Here is a 23,624-nt window from a genome sequence, read left to right as displayed (position 1 = left end):
CCCTGGCTTGACCTTGCATGAACCCATAACCCCTCTTTTCTATTGCCATCTCTTGACCCTAGCATAAGCAAGGCGGGAGACCTGTGTCCTGGAGCCCTCTGGAACCAAAGCTAGAGAATTGTTCAATTGTCAGTGTGCGCATTACACCGCCTGCAAAGGGAAAAAGCCTACAGTCAGGGTGTGAAAGATTGTTTATTGATTGGCTACATTTCAGAAAATGATGGAGGAGATATTGTTGACAATGTCAATAATTCAGATTAAACTTTAAAGGGAAGGAGGAGATATTGTTGACAATGTTAATAATTCAGATAACACTTTAAAGGGATGGAGGAGATATTAGTAACAATGTTAATTCAGATTAAACTTTAAACTTTGTAGTCAAGGGCTTGGAATGGATCAGAGGCAGGTGAGCTGCTTAGCTTCAAGCTCCATCCTAGCCCAGGTTCTCAGTTGGGTTGGACAAATTCACACCTTCTTAGCCTTGGACTCCTTTGGAGATCAGTCTGGTGAAACCTGTGACCCCCTTTCAGATGAATAGTTTTCTGTTCATAAAATAAAATAAAATAGAAAGATTACAAAGGAAATCAGCTCTATTGAAATAATTCTAAAATATTAAAAATAAAGTTCATGGAATGGATACTATTTTAACCCTTGTTCTAGAGTGCATTTAGTCGAGTAATCTTGTTATTCTGTACAAACTCTTATGCTGGACCATGAGGGTTGTTCAAAGTTTGAATAAATTAAGTTTATACAATGAGGTCCCTGGCCTCATGGGGTTTACAGTCTCATACCAGGGATTGTATTACAAGCATTTCAACACATCTGTGGCTTTATCTAATGTTCTTATCCATGTGTGTGCAGGCTGTGCAAAAGAAATTCTTCCATGCCTGTCCCCCTAGGGAACTCTTTGTGGATGTTCTCCCAAAGCTTCCATAGAAGATCCATCTGTATTTTATAAAAATCCAGGATTCATAGAGCATTTTAAGGTTTGCAAAGTATTTTATAAAGGCTCATTTGAGCCTCATGTAATTATTGAAGGTGGGTACTTTATTATACCCATCCAAACAGCTCTTCTCTTTCCTTGTGCCATAGTGTGAACAGTTGTGAAGCTTAGGAGTTTTCAATCAGTTGCACTCATTTTGTTACTGGCTGATCCCCAGGCCCACCAACTCTTCTTTACCATTTGAATACCTGATAATAGCCTTAAAAATCTCCTATGCAAGTTTTCATTATTTTTCTTATCTATCTCTTCCCTCTCTTCATCTCCCTCTGTTCACATGGGAATTATACTCTTATCTGTGGGTGCTCTGCCTAAAGGAATATAATTTTTGATTGCTGAAACCTGGCAATTGGGATTTGCTGACTAGATTTCTTCAGGACCATGCCTTAAATCCAAATCATTCTGACTCCCATTGATTGGCCAACAAGGGTTCTCCCAAGCCCACTTAGTCATTGTTTGGGCCCCAATGACTCAGAGTGAGTGTACCTAGCAATTGTTTCTGTTTTGTCCAGAAATTTTGAGCATCTTTCCCTTCCAGATTGATTTTTTTTTTTTGACTAAGAGATCATGCTTTGCTTCATTTCTTTCTTACCAGCCTCGATCACTGGGTATTGCCTTAGTCAAACTGAAAGCTGGGAAAGACTTAGCTTAAAGATCTATCTAATGTAGTCAGGGTCATTTCTGTCATCTTGATCTATATCTGGCCACTGGACCCAGATGACTCCAGAGGAGAAAGTGAGTCTGGTGACTTTGTACAGCCCTCCCTCACTTAAATACAATTTATTGGCAAGTCATGGTATCACTTTCCTGATGTCATGGTCCTTCTGAGAATGAAGGACAAGCAGAAACAACATTTTTTTAGATCACCCACTGCTTTCTTTAAAAAAAAAATTCCAAACTTAAAAACCAAAAGAAAGAACATTATGATACACACAACAGAACACAAAAAGAGTACTTCTTGAGATTTTTCATTCTGCTTGCTTATACATATATAAATTTTGTTACTTTCAAAATGGTGCTTCCTTTTAAACTTTTCTTCTGTAAATAATTAAAAAAAACCCTCTTTTTTGACATCATTATTGCATTATTCCAGTTCTGTGAAGAATAAAGGAAGGGATTGGGAGGAGTTTGGTACTCCACCCATCAGTTCTCAGGTCAGATGAAAATGAGAGATGTGTTGTTATCAGTCAAGACTTGAATTAGCCACATGATAATGAGATTAGAGTTGATGAGTTTAACCTTGGAAGGACAACTTGTTTCTTGGAATTGAAGCCAGGCAGGGCTGGAGTGGGAAAATATCTATAAAGTACTTAGCCTGGTACCTGGCAATGGGGTGCAGTGGATAAGACTATAGGGTCTGGAGTCAGGAAAACCTGAATTCCAGTCCAACCTCAGATGCTGCTTCACTGTCTGACTCTGGCAAAGTTACTTCACTCTGTTTATCTCATTTGTGAAATGAGAAGAGTTGGACCTGACTGAACAACAAAAAATGGATCCAGACATATAATAGGCATCACATAAATGCTTATTTCCTTCCCTTTTCCCCTTTCCTAATGATTCACAAGTAATGGAAGTATATATGCAATAATTTACAATCTCTAGTCTTATTTCTCAAATGAGTTTTTTTGTAAAGTGCTTCCACAGTGTCCAGCATTAAAATGTTTTTTTCCCTTCCCCTGGCAGCCTTCTTATCATTGATAAATCTACTGTTGACTTTTTAAGGCAAAGAGTAAAATTAGCATCAAGCAAGAACAGATAAAATAAGAAAAAAAAATAGGGTCATCAATGAAAACAGTCCAATCCTGCTATATTCTTACAAATTGATGTGAAAAATGGCATGTGGATAACAGAAAAGACACAGACCTAGATTACAGCAAAATCTTCCAGAACTTTAATTGATATTAGTTAATTGCCATAACCAAAGGAGTCTAAACATTTTAGCATCTTAGTAAACTCTTGACTTGCTAAGTAGAAAAAAATTGGCAATCAAGTATTTTAATTATAAAACGGTGAAATGTAATTTGTAAATTTGTAAAATCACATGGACAAAGATGATGCAGAGGTTTATGAGAATAACATCCCATAAAAATTGAAGTAATTTTTCGTGAGGGTGGGTAAGGTGAGTTTCAAGACAGACAAGCCTAAGAAAGTAAAATTATTCTAAGGAAAGAAAGACAAACAGAATGAGAACAAAAGAGATTTTTTTATTACCAAACTTTTTTCGAGGTCATAGTCCTGGATGTGCTTATGGAGGAGGGAGGACCAGTGATATACATAGGGGCTATCTACCCAGGACCAGGAATTTGGTTTTTTAAAAAATATTTTGATAGTATTATTTTAATGTACCTGTTTTCCTTTGTAATCTTTTTTTATTTATGCATTTAAAAACCTTATTCCATGGAGTTCATAGGTTTTGCCAGAATGCCAAAACAGTCCTTGGGACAAAACTGCTTAAGAACTTTTGCACTAAAGAGAACACATGGGAAAAGCAACTGGATTAGACTAAATATACTCAGAGGCTATCTATGTTGAAGGTGATAATAAAGGTTTTAAAGAGAAGATATCAAAGATGGAAAAATCTTGAACTTTATACCCCAAAAAGAGTACTGAGAGAACATCATCAGCTTCCAACACCCTCACTTTACCCATTGTTAATTAATTTTGACTGAGGATATGCTAAAGCCAGCTGAACCAGCTTGAGAGAAAGCCAATTAATTTTTTTTATTTTTGCTTTTTTTTTTGCAAGATTAAGTGACTTGCTCAAAGTCACACAACTAACTTAAGTATTAAGTATCTGAGGTCACAATTTAAAATTTTTTAATGTATTTCTATCTCAGAAATTGGTGAACATTACAAATCAGGGTTTGATTTGCTTAATGTTTTGTTTATTGTCTAGTCTTATGAAAGTAATGAAGAAAATGACAGTAATACATGTTAAACTTTGAGATGTTTCATGTGTTACTCTCCAGAGAATTGGACCTGTATTTAGAACTCCTGTACTTAGAATCTTCACAGGAAATGAGGCACTGTTGAGTTAATTAGTTATACAGTTAGACAAGAGATGGTTTTTCAGATAAATCAATGAATTCCCCCACTTGAGATTCTTTTGCAAGAAGAAGCATTAATCTAAATATTGCAGAAGAGTTTAAATAAAAAATTTGGGGACAGATTGGCTAGATATTCTTCCTAAGATGATCTAGCAAGTCTAATAGATTTGTTTGCTGTGGGGATTGTAATTGCTCAATCTGCAAGAAAAATCACTGAGGCAGACCTCTGAGCCAATGACACTTTATTAAAGGGTCAATGGTCTCCTCTACTGAAGGTCTGTGCTCTTCATGATCTGAGAGGCCCCTTCTTCCAGGGTCTAACTTTTATAAGGTTTGATACCAGGTTTGACACTTGAATACTCTAGAGGTCCATGAACACCACACAACTGTAAAAATGAAATAGAATCCAAGCTAACAGTCCCTTGGGGATAGGGAGCCTCAAGATAAAGAACTAGGTTGGGAGTTAAGATAAGATAAAAACTATTATTCTTTTGCTATGAACAGAAGTGTTTTGTGGTGAGTCCTTTAAGGTTATGCCACTATTCAAGGGATAATTCTTTTGGAAAAGAGGGTGGTCATGGGCAAATGATAATACATCACTTCCAGCAGGGCATGAAAGTGCAAAGGGAGTGCAAAAGGCTACTGGTAAATATTTTATCCTGATTGCTTCTCTTCCAGGGCCATCTCTAGTTGTCCTGATTCATATCTGGCCACTGGATGCAGATGGCTCTGGAAGAGAAAGTGAGGCTAATGACTTAGCACAACTTCCCTGCTTCAAATCTAATTCACATACATTTCATGATATCATCCCGATGTCATGCTCTTCTTCAAGAATATGACCTGGGGCAGCTAGGTGGCATAGTGGGTAGAGTACTGGCCCTGGAGTCAGGAGGTCCTGAGTTCAAATTTAACCTCAGACATTTAATAATTACCTAGCTATATGACCTTGGGCAAGTCATGTAACCCTACTGCCTTGCCAAAATAAAAAGAGTATAAGGACAAAAAAACCCCAAAAAAGCCCCAAGGTAAATATTTTAACAACCAGCTAGCTCAAAACATTACACAGTCTTGTTTAATCTGCCTTGTTAACCTTTTCTATAACTTTTTTAAATCTAGAAAATCAAAAAAAAATAAATCAAATCCTGATTTGTTGCATTTGTAGATTTCCACAGTGTAAATGCCTACACTGAAAACTTAACAGTTGACTCTCTGGGGTTAAGCTAGTATGAGCTGACTCCGGGACATCCCTAGAATTTCCTACTTAGCTGTGTGTTGATAGCAATCAATCAACAAACTTTTATGAAGTTTCCATTATGTGCTCCTTATTGTGGTACAGAGTGAACTGCCTTTCTCTCCCTACTGACTGCCCTAATACAATACTCCTTGATGGTAGACACTTTTATTTTTGCCTTTGTATTCTTTTTTTTTTTTTTTTTTTTTTAGGTTTTTCAAGGCAAATGGGGTTAGGTGGCTTGCCCAAGGCCACACAGCTAGGTAATTATTAAGTGTCTGAGACCGGATTTGAACCCAGGTACTCATGACTCCAAGGCCGGTGCTTTATCCACTATGCCACCTAGCCGCCCTGCCTTTGTATTCTTAAGACCTAATACAGCATTTAATAAATTTGTTGAAATTTATTTAATAAATTTAATAAATTTGTTGAAATACCAGAGATTATTTTAATTACTTTTGGTAACAACTACTTCAAGAGAAGAGGAGGAGTATCTCCTGAGAAAGTTGACCTTGGGTGAAGCAGGTTGGGAGATTAAGCACAAATATGGTTTGCCTCCCTACTTTTTGCCATTGTGCATGTAGGCTAATGAGTTATCACAGTTCTTCAGGGTGTAATTTCAGATTTCAGAAAGTTGGTGGAGGGTTGCTACATGTAGAAAAGGATGATTGGGTGAGAACTGGCCTAGGTGTTGGAATTGGTTGAGATGAGCTAGCTTTCAACTTGAGCGCTGGAGAGTGTAGGATGGTGTTGGGGTGGGTAACCCTCGGTTTGTGGTGTTTCCTTTATAGTCATCATGATCCACGGGGAGGTGTCTATTGAGGTGTGCCTCAGAAAAGGCATAATTATGACCTTGTTTGTACCCAAGACCATGGAACAAATAATGGTAGGAGTTCTCCATCTCTCAACCCAGACCCACTATGCTGCCCTCTAGTCATTTTCATAGGATACCAGCACTTGGTATACTTATCTCCCTCCATTCATCTCTCCCTCCCCCACACTCATTTCTGTTTCTCTCTGAGGATAACACTCCAATTACAGAAAAGAACATGTTAAGCAATTACCTTATAACTCCACTGACCATCCCTATGACTTCTCAGTCCCAAATACCCCATTTTAACCACCAAAACCATATTTATGTTGTCTTCCCCCATTGGAATATGAATTCCTTAAGATCAAGGATTGTCTTGCTTTGTCATTTGCATTGTCAACACTGGGTACAGTTCTTGGAACCCAATATATACTTAGTAAATTTATATTCATTCATTCATGAAGAAAACTGTTGATCAGATTACATTTTCTTTATCTGAGTCATAAGCATATTTGAGTGAATCCCTGAAATTTTTTTCCCCAAAGTGTGGAGTAGCAAGGCCAACAAGGAGTACTGACTGAGGCATATAATGTAGACTTTTAGTCCAAAGATTTGACTTAGGGGAAATGACATTTTCTAACAGGCAACTGTTACAAATACTTTTCCCACCATACTGCTATCTAGCAGATAGGGAAGGTGTCCATATCCTCATAGGTGGGATCCAGTTTTCTTCAGGTACATGCAGAGAAGTTAGATCATACCTCTCTTCTCAGTGGGGATAAGGGAATTAGAGAAAGGATAATGCTGATATAGTCAAGGAGTCAAGGTAAATGACCTTAGGGAGGAGTAAGTCAGAAATTACTGTTATCAACCTTAACAAAGACTCTGGTCTCTTCCTTACTCTCATGCCTTTTGCCCATGTATAAAAACGGGGGAACCTGAGTGCCTTTTTCCTGATCTGGCCTTTACCTGGTGGCTATAGAACTGAGTGTGTCAGTAGGAGGGATGAAAAGAAAACCAGGTAAAGAATCTTGGTGGCAGAGTGGCATTGGTTTGATTACGTGGATGTCTTTCACATATGTTGTGTGTATCCAGCTGAGTCTTCTATGCTATGCTCTACTCCTTCTTAGATGTTAAGCCCAGAATACACCAAAGGGCAGTAACATTTACTCTATTACCAGGGAAGTGTCAACATTTTCTGAGCCTTTGCTCCCTGAACCTATATCAATCTGAGACATGGGATCCATTCAGCTGTTGCTGAACTCAAGTACCTTGGGACAGAGAGTCATCCTGATCATCTTTTTGGTATTCTTTGCTCAAGACTGCAGTGCAATGCAGTCACCTAGTACATGGAACTCTTCCAGCTCTTTATACTGCCTCATCAAATCAAATGATTGTATCTGTATTTTACTTATAAGTATATTTATTTCCTACTAAAATATAAGGTCCTTGATGACAGGTAGTACTTACCTTTTTGTCTTTGTATTCTCACAGTGCCTAGTAAGTTATATACATGGATTTAATTAAAGCCTTAATTGATTTTTGTTGAATTGAATCATTGTAGCCTTGAGGGGCCCAGTCCTCTCATCTCAATTCTCATAAAACTACTTCCTGGAAAGACCCTGATCTCTAACGTGCCTTCTAGATCTAGTATTCTATAAGGAAAGAAATATTTAACATAAGTGCCCATGATCTAGTGTCAATTTCATGACATTTGTGTGTGACATCTTATTCTTCATTTTGGGGTGAAAATTTTTCATCCTCCTCTTTCCCCATCTCCCTATTCCCATCACCCCCATTTCCATGTTCTTGTTTCCCTCTCCACACCTCTTCTTTCCCCACTTCATTTTTTCTTCCTTTCTATATCCATCTTCCCCAGCCTCTATGAAACTCTTTCTTCAGGGAAATACATCATTACTGTGGCAAGTTATCATCTGATGACCGTATGACAGGATCGAATCCTGGATAATGAAGCATTATGTATCTGTCACCAAGAGTGCAAATGTTCATCCTGCCTCATGAAAGAAGTAGGGAGAAAGCGGGCAGGGCTTTGGTTTCTTAGTCTTTATCTTAGAGGAAAGAAGCAAGCCACCCTTTGTCCTTCATTCTCAAAGAGATCCATGACACCAGAAGGTGATTGGATTTACATGAATCTGGGCTGTGCCAAGTCACCAGCCTCAGTCTCTCTTCTGGAGCCATCTGGGTTTAGTGGCAAGATATAGATTAGGATAAGTGGAGTTAACCCTGGATTCAATGGGAGAGCTTGACTTTTTAAAGATAATGTCCTTCCCAGGCCTCAGTTTGATTGTAACAATGCCCAATCAGTGATTAAGAAGAGGTAAGAAATGAGGCAAAGAATAATCTCTTTAGTCAAAAAACCCAAACCAAAATCAATCTGAGAAGGGAAGACATTCTGGGTTTCTAACCAAAGCAAAAGCAATGGTTATTTACACTTTGAGTCATCACAGCCCAAGCAATGACTAAATAATTGTTTATTTATTTAGTTCAGGATAGGACCCCTTTTTGCCAATCAAGGAGAACCAGAGTGTTTTGTATTTAAGACATAATCCTTAAAAAAAAAAAGAAACTCAGGTTGGCATTATGCTAGGCACTTTACAAATATTATGATAACTCTAGGAGGTAGGTGCTAGTTTAGCTTTATTTTACAGTTTCGGAAACTGAGGCAGATAGTATTTAAGTGATTTACCCAAAGTTACACAGGTGGTGTCTGAGGTCAGTTTTGTATTCAGGTCTTTTACTATATCTTTAGTCATTCTTTTAAAGGATTCTTGATGCTCAGAACTAATATTCAGTTGTCATTGTTCTGTTTGACTTCAGAGATAAAATATATGAGGGATAGAAGGAATTTACCAAGAGAAAAATTTAGGTTTGATTTCAGAAAAATCCCTAAGTGGAATGGGGCAGTTAGGTGGCAAAATGGATTTAGTGCTTAGCCTGGAGTCAGGACAACTCCCTGGCAAGTCCCTTAACCCTATTTGCTTCAGTTGCCTCATCTGTCAAATGAATTGGAGAAGGAAATGGTAAAACCATTCTAGTTTCTCTGCAAAGAAAACCCTAAATGGGATCATAAAGAGCCTGGAGAAGGCTGAAAAAGTGACTGAATAAGTCATTAAGACTGATAAGTGGAATAAGTTTTCCTGGAAGATGCTGAGTTTCCCTTCCTTGGAGGACTTTGTACAGAGGTTGATAGTAAGGTATGTTATGGTGTGGATCCATTTTAGGTATAGATTGATTAGATGCTCCGATAAGGTCCTTCCTATTCTTCCTATTCTGTGATTTTATGTCTAGAGAGTGTGTGATCATCACCACTAGAAGCCCTTACTGTTGTCTTTGTTGAAAGGTTGTGCCAGCAGATTGTTGGGAGCAGGCATCCACTCATAGCTATTGGATATGGCTAAACAGCTCCTGGTGATTTAAAAACCCTTCAAAAGGCAAATAAAGGACAAAGGAAGGATTATGGAATTAGTAAAAACTAAATATATTAGTGACATAGCCTAGCACAAAACACAAAACCTATTACAAAGCTAAAAATCCCAAACCTGGATTTTGCTCTTAGGTTGAACAGGTTTCAGAGATAGTATTAATCCCCAACACCCTATCACTATGGGACAGAAACTTGAAAATAGATTATGGGTATAGTGGGAATTCTTAGCACTTAGGAGTCAACAGAGAGCTGCCATCCTTCATTCAGTCATTTTTCAGTCCTGCCAGGTTCTTTGTGACTCCTTTTGGACTTTTCTTGGCAAAGATGCTGGAATGATTTGCCATTTCCTGCTCTGAATTGCACTCTTTCTTGAATTACTATTGAGGGGCTTTAACAAGATCCACAATGAATAAGATCGGGGTGGGGGTGTAGGGGAAGGGGACTGAGAGAAGGGTGGAAATAGGGTGGGTATAAAGTAGTCTTTCCAGGAAGGACTCAAGGGCAGAAGCTAGGCTTCCTGGTAGCCAAAGATAGAATTTTCTTTGCAAGACTTGCTTTTTTGTGCCTACTAAGTGCAGAAGAAGTTGGGGCATGAGTGAAGAGTGGGGAGTAAATAAAATAGAAAGGGAGCTTGCTAATGAGAGAATGAGAAGTCATGAACTAGATTCTATGGAGTGAGGATATGAGAAGGGTAAAACTATTTGTGGGTCTCCACAGGAAGGGGAGAGCATGAACAAGTGGATTGTGAGGTTGGCAGAAGTTGGCACACCTCTCTGATTATCTGAGCTTTGAGACTGTATGTGGCTTTGGGTTTCAGTGACTTCCCACACAGATAACAGTATTTCAGAAGCACTGAGATCCAATTGGTATAATCCGTTGTTTTTACAGGGGAAAAAAGAGAGCTGGGAGGTGTGTGCGTTTGTGTGTCTGTGTGTGTATGTGTGTGTGTGTGTGTGTGTGTATGAAATTTATGGTCCTGGATCTACATGTGAGTGTAGGTCTGTGGTATTCATTTATAAAAGCCCTATGCTTCTAGGCTCTGCTTCAGTGAATGACTGAAAAAGTAAATGTACCAGTGTTTTATGTCTTATGTACCAGTGAGGCAGCACAGGGTAGGTAGTGTTGGATCTGAAGTCTTCTTGGGGGCTAAAATCCTGTGTTTCCATGCTGTGAGTGAAGAAAAACAGAGGTCTTCCAGAGACTCCAGACATATTGGAGACAATACAAACAAAAAGTTTCATAAAATAAAATCACAGAGACATTATTATTATTATTATTATTATTATTTTTAAGGTTTTTGCAAGGCAAATGGGGTTAAGTGTCTTGCCAAGGCCACACGGCTAGGTAATTATTAAGTGTCTGAGACTGGACTTGAACCCAGGTACTCCTGACTCCAAGGCCAGTGCTATATCCACTATGCCACCTAGCCTCCCTTAGAGACATTATTATATAGTGTGTAGAGACTTAACCAGCTAGACTTGGAAGTGTAAATATATTGTCTGTGTGACCCAGGACAAATCATGTAATCTCTCAGTTTCTCAGACAACTCTCCAAGGCACTAAGTTGCACAGTGAAATGATAGAGATAGTTTTCTTATCCAGAATTCCTTACACTAATGAAATCATACATCTGGATTAAAAGAAAAAAAAAGATTAAACATCCCCATTATAAGATATACCATAAGGTTGTCCATGACTAACTGCTAATGAGTAGGGTAGGCAAAGAGGGCTTGTTGAAGCTCCCTGGAAGAGGAGGTTTTTTTGGAGCAGAACTAGTTAGCCCTAGAAGAGTAGAGGGGATTTGGAAACTTGACCAGATAAAGGATGGCATTCTAGGTAGTCCAAAGGCAAGAAAGTCCATGTCCCAAAGCCTAATTCTGTGTCTTTTCTATCCTTTACTTCCTTTTCACAGATAATTATAGGTTATATAATTGAAACATGAAGCCATACAGATGTTGGAGTCTCCAGAAAAGGCAGCCCTATCTGACAAGCCACCCTGGAGTTGGGGATTTTGTGTAGGAATCACCAGGTGGTGAATGGATGTAATGAGAATATTCACCACCAGGGGACAAAGGAGGGTTATCATTTTTGTAGTACTTTGTCAGAATTGTGGATGACTTTGATGGGGGCATCTATTATGATTGGAGATGAGGGAGGTCATTGCGAGTAGGGCAGGAAAAAGTTAAAAATCTATGAAGAATTTAAGCAGCCAATTCTGAGGAGCAGAAGTTGACTTCCCACAAAAAGCCATGATGTCACCTTTCCAAGGACCATGCTGTTAATATTTCCTGTGAGGAGAAGAGATGGGGAGAAAATGAAAGGAATGGAAGGATCAGGGAGAGGAAAGAGAAACAGAAGAAGGGAAAAGAGAAAAAAACAAAGAAGTATAGAATAGAAAGCTGGGAAAGGGGAAAGAGAATAGGAGAGGGAGAAAAGGTAGTATAACAAGATGGAAAAAAGAAACAGGGAGAGGGAAAAGGAGAGGAAGAGGTGGACTTGAAAGGGGAGGGAGAAAGTAAGAGAACAGGAAATGAATCAATGAGATGAAAAATGAGGAAAAAAGAGGTGGAGAGAGGAGAAAGAAGTAAGGAGAGGCAAATGGAGAATCTGGGAGAAGGGATAATGATAAGCATTAATTAAATATCTACTGTGCACCAGGAAGAGAGGGATGCAAAGAGAGAGGGACAGGCTGAGTTGAGAAAGGGAGGGAACATGGAAGAGAGGAATACAGGAATGGGAAGAAAACAGATTTATGGATGGAAGTATCAGATATCCTACCTGATTTAACCATACAGTTTTGACCCTTTTCTTCTGAAATGCAAAGAAAAAGAATGTCAGTCCCACTAGGTCCCTCCCCACCTCCTACCCAAATCTATGCTACTGTAGCATATCATTTCTGTAGAACAGAAAGATTGGGATTAAATGCCACTTTCCCCCAGGAAAGCTTCCTAGAACCCACAGCTCTAAGTGCATCCTTCCTGCTCTGAGATCCCTCAGCCCTATGCTCTCTTCTGCTTATGTCCTATATAACAATAGTTGGGTATATGTAATACCCATCTGAGAGGGTGAGCTTTAAGAGGGATCTAGCCTTATCTATCCATTCCTCTGAAGCACAGCTAAACATATAAATTAATGGCACATTATGGGATTGGAGTAAGGAGAAGATATTAAGATTCCCCTCTTCTTGCCTCAGGTTTTCCCTTTGGAAAATGGGAACATGACTACTTTTTCTTTTACCTGTCCCCATCCCAACCTCAAGTCACAGGATAAAAGAGTTTGGTCCGAACTTTGATACTAAGTCAGACAGAGTTACATAATAGCTGCATGTGGTAAGATGATAATCTTCACTTGGGTACCTTGATTTCTAACTCACAAGGAGTTTGTACATTCATGATCTGATTAGACCTTGACAGGTCTATGCAGGGGATACCATTCCCATTTTCAAAATGGTAAACCTGAGACTCTGAGGGGAGAATTGCTGAAGGTCACATAGGGACTCTAGAAAATTTGGGAATTTCAACATCTAGGTCTCCTACAATCCATTTTTTTTTTTTTAGGTTTTTGCAAGGCAAATGGGGTTAAGTGGCTTGCCCAAGGCCACACAGCTAGGTAATTATTAAGTGTCTGAGATCTGATTTGAACTCAGGTACTCCTGACTCCAAGGCCGGTGCTTTATCCACTGCACCACCTAGCCACCCCTACAATCCATTTTTTTTTTTATATCTTATAAGCATGGTCAACTGAAAGTCAGCAACCAAGCACAAATCATAATAGAATTTCAGAATTGGAAGGGACCATAAAGACCAATGAGTACAACCCTCTCATTTTGTGAAGGAAACTGAAGCCTAGAGAGGAAAAATGGTCTTGTTTTGCTCAACTTCTAATTAGTGTCAGAGTTGGAACTAGAAGTCAAGTTTTTTCACATCCAAGGCCTAGAGCTCCACCATGATGCCTAAAGAAACTTCCCCTTCCCTTCTCTTTTTCTTTCTATACCATGACCCTCCCCTTCTTACTCTCCAGTCTTCCACCTTCCAGTTTGTTGTGGTTAATACTCCTCAGATAGGCACAGTTGAAGTTACTGCATGTCTGTTTGAGGCTTCTGAGAGTCACCAGGTTTCGGCTTCCATCCTGGGAGAAGTTAGACACCTGGAAGACCTCATTGGGGGGGATGAGCACTTCTCGTTCATTGGGGAAGACTGAGAGTTCCTTGATGGAGGCCCCAAAGCATGTGCTCAGGGTAAAAAAGGTGGCATTGCCAAAGTTCTGGGCCACATTCTGGTCTTCAGAAGTGGAGGCAAACTGACCAAGGCGGACACTATCTCCAGGTTTTCTGGGCTCAAAGTGGATGCTTCTTATGCCCCGGTATACCACCTGTCCAGAGTCTTCCTTACAACTCTCAGGAGCTCTCAGCAGCTGTAAGGCCCGCATTAGGTAGAAGTGCAAGGCCTTGAAAGGAAATTGCTCCATGTAGACCTCAATAGACTTGCCCATTTCCCTCACAGCTGAGTTCAGCTCCCTATGCAGTGGGTTGGATGAGTTGGTATAGACCATTACAGCCAGTGCATGTTGGGTCTGGAAGCCTGGGGGAAGGGAGAGGTTCTGATAACTTTTCAAAGAAACTGTGGCAGCCTCCCATGATTGTCTGAACAACTTGTGCTGAGCCATCTCTTTCTCAAGCAGGAAGGGGGCAATCTGCTCCATGTCCTTCTCACAGTTGGTGTAGTCATCATCAAAAGTGTTTGGAGCCATGTCAAGGGTAATTGTCTTGCTTCTTGTCTATGGTGGGAAAGGAGACAAAAGAAATGATATGGTTCTGGGCTTTTTGGCCAATTGAATTGGCTTTATTGGTTTAGAAAACATTATATTTTCTCCCCAGCTTTCTGCATGAGCTGTTTGAAAGCAGGGACTATCCCTGTTTATCTTTGTATCCCTGGCTCTTAATACAGTGCTTTACACAAAGTAGGCAATAAATAAATGTTTGTTGACTGACTGACTGACAGGCAGTATAGTAAATTGGCAAGAACACTGGCCCTAAAGTCAAAAGATCTGGGTTCAAATCCTTCCTCTGATAGCTATTACTTCTAAAATGCTTTATCTTCCTGGGGTTTATTTCCCTCAATTATAAAATGAGAGTGGTTAAGTGGTTAGAGCACTGGACCTAGAGTCAGGAAGACATGAGTGATTCTAGACTCTTATTAGTTTCGTGACCCTGGGCAAGTGCCTTAATCCTGTTTGCTTCAGTTTCCTTATCTGTTAAATAAGCTGGAGAAGAAAATGGCAAACCACTCTAGAATCTTTTCCTAGAAAACTCCAAATGAGGTCACAAAGAGCAGACTTGATTGAAAAAGAACTGAATAACAACAAAATAGAGATATCGAACTACATGGATTATGCGTTATTATTGCTCTCATTTTGTAGAGGAGGAAACTGAGGTTCAAAGGTAGGAGGTACCTTGCTCGGAGTTCCATAGCTAGTATTAGAATTTGAATTTGAATCTAAGTGTCTCCTTATGTCAAGTCCAGTGGTCATTTTATTGGATTCAAAGATTTTCTATGCATTTCTATGCATTCTGTTGGGGAGAAGAGAATATCTCCTTCCCTTGAGGTGCAAGTATCTCCCTTCTAGGCTGTGAGTTCTACTAGGGCATGGGCCTAGTTTTATCTATCCCCATCTAAACTTTTCCTTCTGCTCCAGTGATGAGCCAATGTTCATCATACAGGAGGCTGTGTCACTCTTAAAATGTTTGCTAATATTTACCTTCCTAGCTTGATTTTACCTTAGTCTCCTCTCTGTATTCTCTTCTCCAGCAAATCTAAACTACTCATCAGAGCAGGAATTAAGGCCAGATAAGTCAGTTTTTGCATTAGAGGCTCACAGTTAGAGGGGTCCCACTTCATGTGTCAATAGGAGGTCATGAATGGGCCATTGTTCTGCTTCTCAAACTATTGCAAATGAGAAAATTGAGACCCAGGTTGTTGAACTGATTTTGCCCAAAGGCTTGAACAGTTTTAAGCAGAAGGACAGATTTGAACTGATGAGTTCTGACTCCTTTTCATTGTTTCCTGATAAACAAAACTCTTGTTGACCTGGGCAGGGGAGGTGTCTAAGCTATGAAGCCTATTATTAGTATTGGTAGGTATTGATAGAGTGTCAGACCTGGAGTTAAGAAGACTCTTTCTCCCAAGTTCAAATTCAGCCTCAGGTGCTTTAAACTGTGTGAACCTAGGCAAATCACTTAATTCTGTTTGCCTCAGTTTCCTTATCTATAAAATGAATTGGAGAAGTGTTGAACCCAAAAAAGTGAGATGGAGACCAAGCTATGAATTTTGGGGAGTACATTTTATTACCAATGACTATGTGGTGATACCTCCTCAAAGCATTTAGCACCGAGTGTCCAGAGAGCAAGGTTTTTATAGTATTTTTTTTGGGGGGGGTTATTGTGAGCAAGCAGGATATAGAAGCAGAGATAGTTAAATATATTTCCTTGTCAGACTATCACAAACATGCAAATATATGGCCTAGCTTAGATCTTTCTTTATGTCTTAACATGTTTCTTGAGACAGAGGGAGTCACAGATTCACAGGCTTCCCATAGGTTCAAGGTGAATGGAATTTACAATTTCATGGTTCCTGTTGCATTTGGGGGAAGGGGAGGCAGTTTTGGGAGAAAGCAGAAATTTTACAGATAGAGCAAAATGATTAGGTTAACAAGAGCGTTTTGTGTATCTCAGACAAATTTATGGTATATCTCATGATCCCAGAGTCAAGCATTTGGGTCTGGTCAGATTATTCTCAGACCCAAAAGTTCCTAAGCAAGTTTATATTTCTGAGGAGTTTCTCAAGGCCCAGAAAGGTGTCAAGGACCCCTTTTATACTGGGATTACATAAATATTAATATTGTACTTCAGAAGGAAATGACAAACTGCCTTGAAAATCTCAAATGGAGTCACAGTTAGATATGACTGAAATGACTGAACAACAATCAGTAAAAAGCACTTTGCTTTGTCTCCTCAGATATAGCAGAAAAACTAATCTTTGCAACTGCCCAACTTATAGCATGGAAGGTAATTGGAGGGGAAGATTTCTAGAATAGTTTTTAAAAACCCAAGTGTCAGGGTCCTAATATGTATAGGACCCTGATCACTGAGATATTAGGATGGATGCTTTAGGCCCTATTCCCAAGGAACTGACAACCTAATGAGGGTAAGGAGATAGAGACATATATACAAAGAAGTGTGATTTCAGATAAATTGGACAATAGGAAGCTGGTTGAGCAGGCAGACACATACCTACTTCTAAACCATTTTATTGAAGTACACTCAGATTCTGAGTAGAGCCTAAGCTCTATGAGGACAGCTCTATTTTCCTTCCATCTTTGTAATAATAGCTGGCAATTAGGTAGCACTTTGAGGTTTAAAATACACTCAATAAATAGTCTCCTGGTATTTCGTCAGTCAGAGCAGCAGATAGAATGCTATACTTGGAGTCACAAAGACTTGAGTTCAAATTTAGCCTGAAACACTAACCATGTGACTCTGGACAAGTCACTCAAATTCTCTTTGCTTCAATTTCATTAATTGCAAAATGGGGACGATAATAATAGCACTGACTTCTCGGTGTTGTTTATGAGGATCATCTAATGAGGTGTCTGTAAAGTTCTTTATAAACTTTAAAGATGTATTACATATTAAATGTTTATATAATATATTTCTAGAAATGCTATTGTCATTATTGTTGTTATTGTTAAGAAAAATAGAAAGAAAGATTGCTTTTAGCTGGGAAGGGTCTGGGAAGGTTTTGGGTAAAAGAAGGCACCTGAGTGGAGACAACTGATTGAATACTTATAGAGGGCAAGCTGCAATTAAAGCATGGAGATTAGTCTGGTCCAGATGAGCACAGAGTATATGAAGGGGAGATAGAAATTTGACCTGTGGTTTCACTGATTTAGGGCACTTCCAGTTGAGGAAGCTCTCTCTGCTAAGTCAGGTCAGTGTATTCTCTGAAACTTAGTCTTAGAGAATTGTCCAGTACACTAGAGGTTAAAAGACATGCCTAGAATCATCTAGTCACTATGAACCCAAAATGGAATTTGAATTCATGTCTTTCCAGCTCTGAAACCAGCTCTGAACCCATGACATCATCTCCTAGATAGAACTGTCTCGAAGGGAAGTAGAATGAAAAAAAAATAATTTTATTAATAGGAAAGTCAGTATCTGATAGTGGAGGAAGGCTGCAGTGTTTACATTTTATCTTATTGGCATAGTTTTCTGTTTTTGTTCTGTTTAGAGGAGGATAATACCAAAGTTGTCCACTTGGACAGATACCTCAGTGCTGAGTTTATTTCTGAAATTGTATTGAGTTGGAGAACAGGTAAGGGGTTATCCCTTACTTCTAGGACAGAAGCCAGAATGGCCTGGCACACTTTGGGAAGATGTCTAAGGAGAGGAAGAATTTGCTGAGGAAAAGAGGTGAGTGCAGATGGACCTAAACAGTATTTTGCCCCCAGTCCAGTAGAGGTTGGGTAGGAAGGGCAAAGACAGTGGAGAAGACATCTCAAAATGCTAAAAATCTATTTGGAAATGATTTTTGAGGAAAGTTGTTACTGCTATACCTGGAATTAGGAGCTGACTTGTAGACTCCAAGACATTTTCAGGGCTGAGAAGGAAAAGGTGGCAAGCAGTCTATGTGTGTATGTATGTGTGTGTGTGTGTGTGTGTGTGTGTGTGTGTGTGTGTGTGTGTGTGTGTATGTGTGTAACAATACCTGGGGAATTTGCAGTGAAATGAGAATCACACAGGAAATCACAGAAATGGTGAGAAAGCACTTCATCTCCAGTTTCTCTGGGTGCTGCAGGGGACAGATAACAAGGTTTTAAATATACATAGGGAATTATAATTTTCTAAGGTAGAGAAATTATTCATCTATTTATTATGTAAGATATTCTATTATAGATCTCTTTATTATAATTATTATTATCCAAGTTCACCTTAAGAAATAAGGGAGTTTGACCTCATCCCTACCCCAGCCCATCTAGATTTCTCTCTGCTCTTTATTATTTTAGCACTTAGGTTCTGTTCCACTCCTTGGATCATCAGTCAGTCAATTAATAAACATTTCTTAAACACTTCCTCTAGGTCAAACACTATTCTACATAAGCACTGAGGATCCAGAAAAAAAAGCTAAAATAACTGGAACCTTCTGAGAGCTCCCATTCTAATGAGAGATAACATGTAAACAAATTCTAGATAGTATAAATAGAAGATAATCTCAGAAGAAAGTCACTAACAGTTTAAGGACTAGAAAAGACCAGTTGTAGAAGATGGAATTTGAATTGAGTTTCAAAGGAAGCCAGGGAATCTGAAACAGAGGTGAGGGTGGAGAGCATTCCAGATTTGGGAGACAGTGATTGCAAAGATGGAATGATGTTTCTGAGAAACTAGCTGCAAGAATGTCTGGGAAGTGTAGGAAAGAGAGTGGTGTAAGATGAGTAGAATGGTAGGAAGATGCCAGATTGTGAAGAACTTTAAATCCCAAATGGTGAACTTTATGTTGAATAGGCCATGGAACATGATTAGACTTTTGATTAGTAGGATGGATTAGACGGGGGAGAAACTTGAAGCAGGGAGATCAGCTAGACTGTTTTGATAGTCCAGGAATGAGATGATGATGGTCTGAACTAACCCAAAGCAGGATACAAAGATGGTGACTGAGTGAATAGAGAGAAAGGGTACACACACATACACACACACACACACACACACACACACAATATATGTATTTGTAGATATAATGTAATATATATATATACACATATCCCCATGTAGAAGGGATATATGTGTATATACATGTAGTTATATATTATATACATGCACATACATACACACATGTATATTTATCGGTATAATTTTTTTCTAAGAATTTTTAACTTTATTTTTTCCTCAATTACATCATTCCCTCTTCCCATCTTTCCTTTCTCTCCTTGAGAAGGCAAACACTTTGATTTACATTATACATGTTCAGTCATTAAAAGCACATTTCCATATTAACCATGTTGCAAAAGAGAACGCAAAGGGAAAAAGAAAGAAAAAGTATGCTTTGATCTGTATTGAGACTTGGCTGTTTCTTTGGAGGTGGATAATGTTTTTCAAAAATTTATAAGGGGACATATATGAGGGCAACTAGATGGCATAGTAGATAGAGTACCAGCCCTGGAGTTAGGAGGATCTGAATTCAAATTGGACCTCAGACACTTAATAATAACCTAGCTGTGTGACCTTGGGCAAATCACGTAACCCCATTGTCTTGTAAAAAAAAAAAGGAGACATAAGTGAGAGAATTCTAAAAATAATAAGATTTGCAAGAGATTTGTTATATGGGGGTAAGTTTAACTGAAGAGTTGAAAATGGCATTTATTATAATACCTGGCATTGTTTTTATGTGACCAAGTAGTATTAGGCATAGAAAAAGCATTGCAATACTGAAAGCATCATATAAATATGCTCTATTATAATTTTGAATATAGGCTGACTGATATATAGTCATGATTGCCATCTTCAAGGATTAGACAATGGCATGTTTGGAAAGTCTTAGACATTTCTTTATGAAACTTAGCACCAGGGTGCAAGTTGTAAAAAAATTAGAATTCAACTTAATTTCAGGAAGCGTTTCTTAATGGGCAGAGCTGTCAAAACATAGAACAGATTTCTGCAAGGTATGATAGGTTCCTCATTCCTTCAAATGACTCAAGAATCTGTGACTTTGTGATTTTTGCCTAATGATACAAACAGAACATATTTTATGCTCCTTATTTAATACTTATTAACTTATACTTTAATACCTGTCTAAAGATGCCAAATATCTTACAGATAGATGTCAATATTTATACATAGATAGGTAAAAAGATATATGCAAAATAAATATAAGAAACTTTTAATATTCCTTATATTTTAATCCTAATACTTATAAACACATGCTTTAATATTCCTTATTCAAAGAAATGACAAATGCATCTGATAGATACTAGTCTCTATGCATAGAGAGAAGATATATACAAAGTAAATACAAGGTTTTTTTAGATAGATACTAGTATTTATACATATATATATATACACTTACATACATAGACACAAGATACATATAAATAGATTTTCTATTTATTCTACTTTATCACTTATTAATACTTATAAGCTGATAATTTAATACTCCTTATTCAAGGAGATGACAAATATAACTAATAACAGTATCTATACATAGATAATATATACTTACATAATAAATACAAGATTTTTAATACTAATTTTTAGACTTTATTACTTATTAATATTTATAAACTTATACTTTAATAATCCTTAATCAAGGAGATGATAAATATATCAGGTAGATAGGTAAACATCAATATCTATACATAGACAGATAAATAGATACAAGATACTTTAAGAGAAGGCATTATCAGCTGCAGGAGATCAGGAAAGGCATTGCAGAAGGAAAGGGATAGAATATAAAATGAGCTTTGAGGAGTACCAGGGATTCCAAGATGCAGGCAGAGGTGAGAAGTTAGTATTTTTGAGGTATGGAGGGATGTATAAAAGTAAGAAGAAGTAAAATATAGTGTCAGCTGTGAGGAACATCATCATCACATTAATCATTGCTAATTCATTAATAACTCCTCCCAGTTATGTAGCTAGGTAGTTATATCAGAGAGACCAAGGGTTAGATCTTAAGAAAAGATCTTATTTGAGACCTACACTTTTACTCTTTTCTCCTCATGCACAGGAGAAATCCTGAATGCTCTCTAGTCTCATTCTCAATATGTCTGTTCCCTTTGGGGAGGTAGTTTTAATGGTTGGAAAGGGACCATTCTGCTTCAACATTAGCCTCAAAATGATCATCCAAGAATGAAGTTCTAGACTAGTATTGCCCTGTTCTCTTTCATTGATACTACTAAGTACTGAGTTATGCAGAAGTGTGGATGGAGATGCCTAGGTGTCCAGAATAAGACACAATACTCTTCTTATGAGGTTGACCAGATCAGAAACTATTTCACCTACTTTCTTTTGGATACAATTTTCCTACAAGGCCACATCTAACTTCATTATCCAATTTCAGTTATAACCAACCTCATCCCTAAACTTACTCATTCAAATTCTCATCCTGCTCTTATTTTCACATACCCTTTCCCTCCCATAATTTTATATGCAATGCCCCAAACTCATGCTCACTTATTTGTTCTTGGATTTAAAGTAGAAAGGACTTTAGATGTCATCTTATTCACTACCACCACCATTTGCCCCATTTTTTTTTTTGTAGATTAGACTATAGAGACTCAGAAGGACTGAATTCTTGGTATAAGGTCATAGAGATTTGAACCTAGGTCCTTCTGACTTTAGAAGGAGTGCTTTTTCCATTGGGTCACAGTGCATCTTAAACACATTAAGTAGAATACTTTAACATGTCCCAAATTTATTCGTTTATCTTTATTCCCCCAATTATTTATCTTTATCTTTATTTCCTAATAGACACCCATACCTCCTAAACTCAAAGAAACTTCACCAATCCCTCCAAGTCACTAAATTAAAGATTTAGTGCTTAATTAAAATATAGATATTTAGTCCAACCCTCTTATTTTATAGTTGGAGAACTTGAGGCCTAGTCAAGTCAAATTATTTGTCTAGGCTACTCAGATATGAGGGCAGCTAGGTGGTGCAGTGAGTCAAGCACAAGGCCTCCAGTCAAAAGGGCTCATCTTAAGTTTGGATCTGGCTTCAGACATTTACTATCTTGAAAATGGGCATGTCATGTAACTCTATTTGCCTCAATTTCCTCATCTGTAAAGTGAACTAGAGATGGAAAGGGTAAACCACTCAGTTTCTTGCCAAGAAAACTCCAAATGGGATCACAAAGAGTCAGATACAACTAAAAATGAATGAATACCAATTCAGGTATTAGAAGCAGAACTTGGATTCAAACCCAGATCCTCTGTCTGACTCTTTAATTTTACCTCATTTAATACCTCTTCAAACTCTCTGACCCAGCCCTCTTGCCAAAGAAAAACTTTCTGTCCGAAGACCTAGGATCAATGTTTGTCTCTGCCACTTATTGTTCTTGTGACTGGGACAAGTATTGTATTCTTTCTGGGCCTCAGTTTTCTCATCTGTAAAATAATGAAGTTGGGCTAGATGTTCCCTTCTAGCTCTAATTCTTTGATCTATGATCCCTAAGAAGGGGTTATCCACAATCCTATAATTTTCTCACTCACACACTCAAGCAAGCCTACCTTTGTGTACATTCACAGCTCAAACACATATCAAATACTTTCTGTTTCTCTTACCTTTTATCCTGTATTTTCTTCTGCTGTTGAGATGGTGTGGGCCCCTCTCTCTCTGTCAACTATTATTCTGGCTTTTGAAAATGCACTGACTTAAAAAAAAAAAGAAAATGAGCTGACTTTAACATGCAGGAGATAAAGCCACTTCCTTACCCTATTGCTTATTTGTAATTGTTGAGCAGGAAAAGCAAGAGATGTGGGCATTGTGAAAGAGGGTGATGAAGTGAGTTGGATTATAGAGAAGGATCACTTGTGCCAAAGGTCTTTTCTCAAACTGCTACTCTGCATGCTATTTGCACTTGCATCTCCCCTTCATCTCCCTGAGTTCTCCCACTTACCAGAACCTTGTTGTTTGTCTTTTTGCTTCTTTTTGTATCCTCATCTTTTAAACAATGTCTGGCATATAGTAGGTGCTTAATAAATGTTTATGACTTGATTAAGAGACTTGTGAGAACATATGTATAGGAATTTTGAGATGCAGAGTAGGATAAGCAAGTCCTTTGATTCAGATATATATTTAGATAAATAGATATACAAATACATCAGGTTTAGACCCTAACAAGAAATCAAAAGAAGGCAGAAAAGAATCTTTAGGTACATAAAATAATGTTTGCATCTTTTTCATGGTAGCTTCCAATTGCAAAGATGCTGTCCCATTGGGAAATGACTAAGCAAATTGTGAAAATAATTCAATATCATTGTGCCATAAAATAAGATGAAGTAGATAATTTCAGAGAAACTGGGGACCTTTAAGAAATTATGAAGAGA

At 38.2% G+C, this 23,624-nt stretch overlaps 2 protein-coding genes across 3 annotated transcripts in view; both read right to left on the bottom strand.

Moving 5' to 3' along the window:
• Positions 1–478: 478 nt before the first annotated feature.
• Positions 479–22,928, bottom strand: LOC141508563 (ecto-ADP-ribosyltransferase 5-like). Of its 2 annotated transcripts, none has more exons than XM_074217302.1 (5): positions 22,860–22,928; positions 18,296–18,379; positions 13,547–14,309; positions 12,312–12,344; positions 479–542 (listed from the first exon to the last, which is right to left on the bottom strand). In XM_074217302.1, the coding sequence occupies exons 2-5, from the start codon at positions 18,359–18,361 to the stop codon at positions 499–501; spliced, it is 906 nt and encodes a 301-aa protein (XP_074073403.1). In that variant the 5' UTR covers positions 18,362–18,379; positions 22,860–22,928; the 3' UTR covers positions 479–498. The 2 variants fall into 2 exon arrangements, with proteins under 2 accessions (XP_074073403.1, XP_074073402.1); XM_074217301.1 differs by lacking the exon at positions 479–542 and adding an exon at positions 10,852–11,821.
• The window catches only part of LOC141508564 (ecto-ADP-ribosyltransferase 5-like), a 44,927-nt gene continuing 44,173 nt past the window's right edge, over positions 22,871–23,624 (bottom strand). The window contains exon 5 of the mRNA XM_074217304.1: positions 22,871–22,948. The gene's annotated coding sequence lies outside the window, so the exon portion shown is untranslated. The remainder of the gene's footprint in view (positions 22,949–23,624) is intronic.

The sequence above is a fragment of the Macrotis lagotis genome, chromosome 1, assembly GCF_037893015.1.
Source record: "Macrotis lagotis isolate mMagLag1 chromosome 1, bilby.v1.9.chrom.fasta, whole genome shotgun sequence".
In the NCBI taxonomy this organism is placed as follows: Eukaryota; Metazoa; Chordata; class Mammalia; order Peramelemorphia; family Peramelidae; genus Macrotis; species Macrotis lagotis.
Note: the sequence above shows the minus strand (reverse complement) of the source record. Positions and strands in the feature narration are given on the sequence as shown.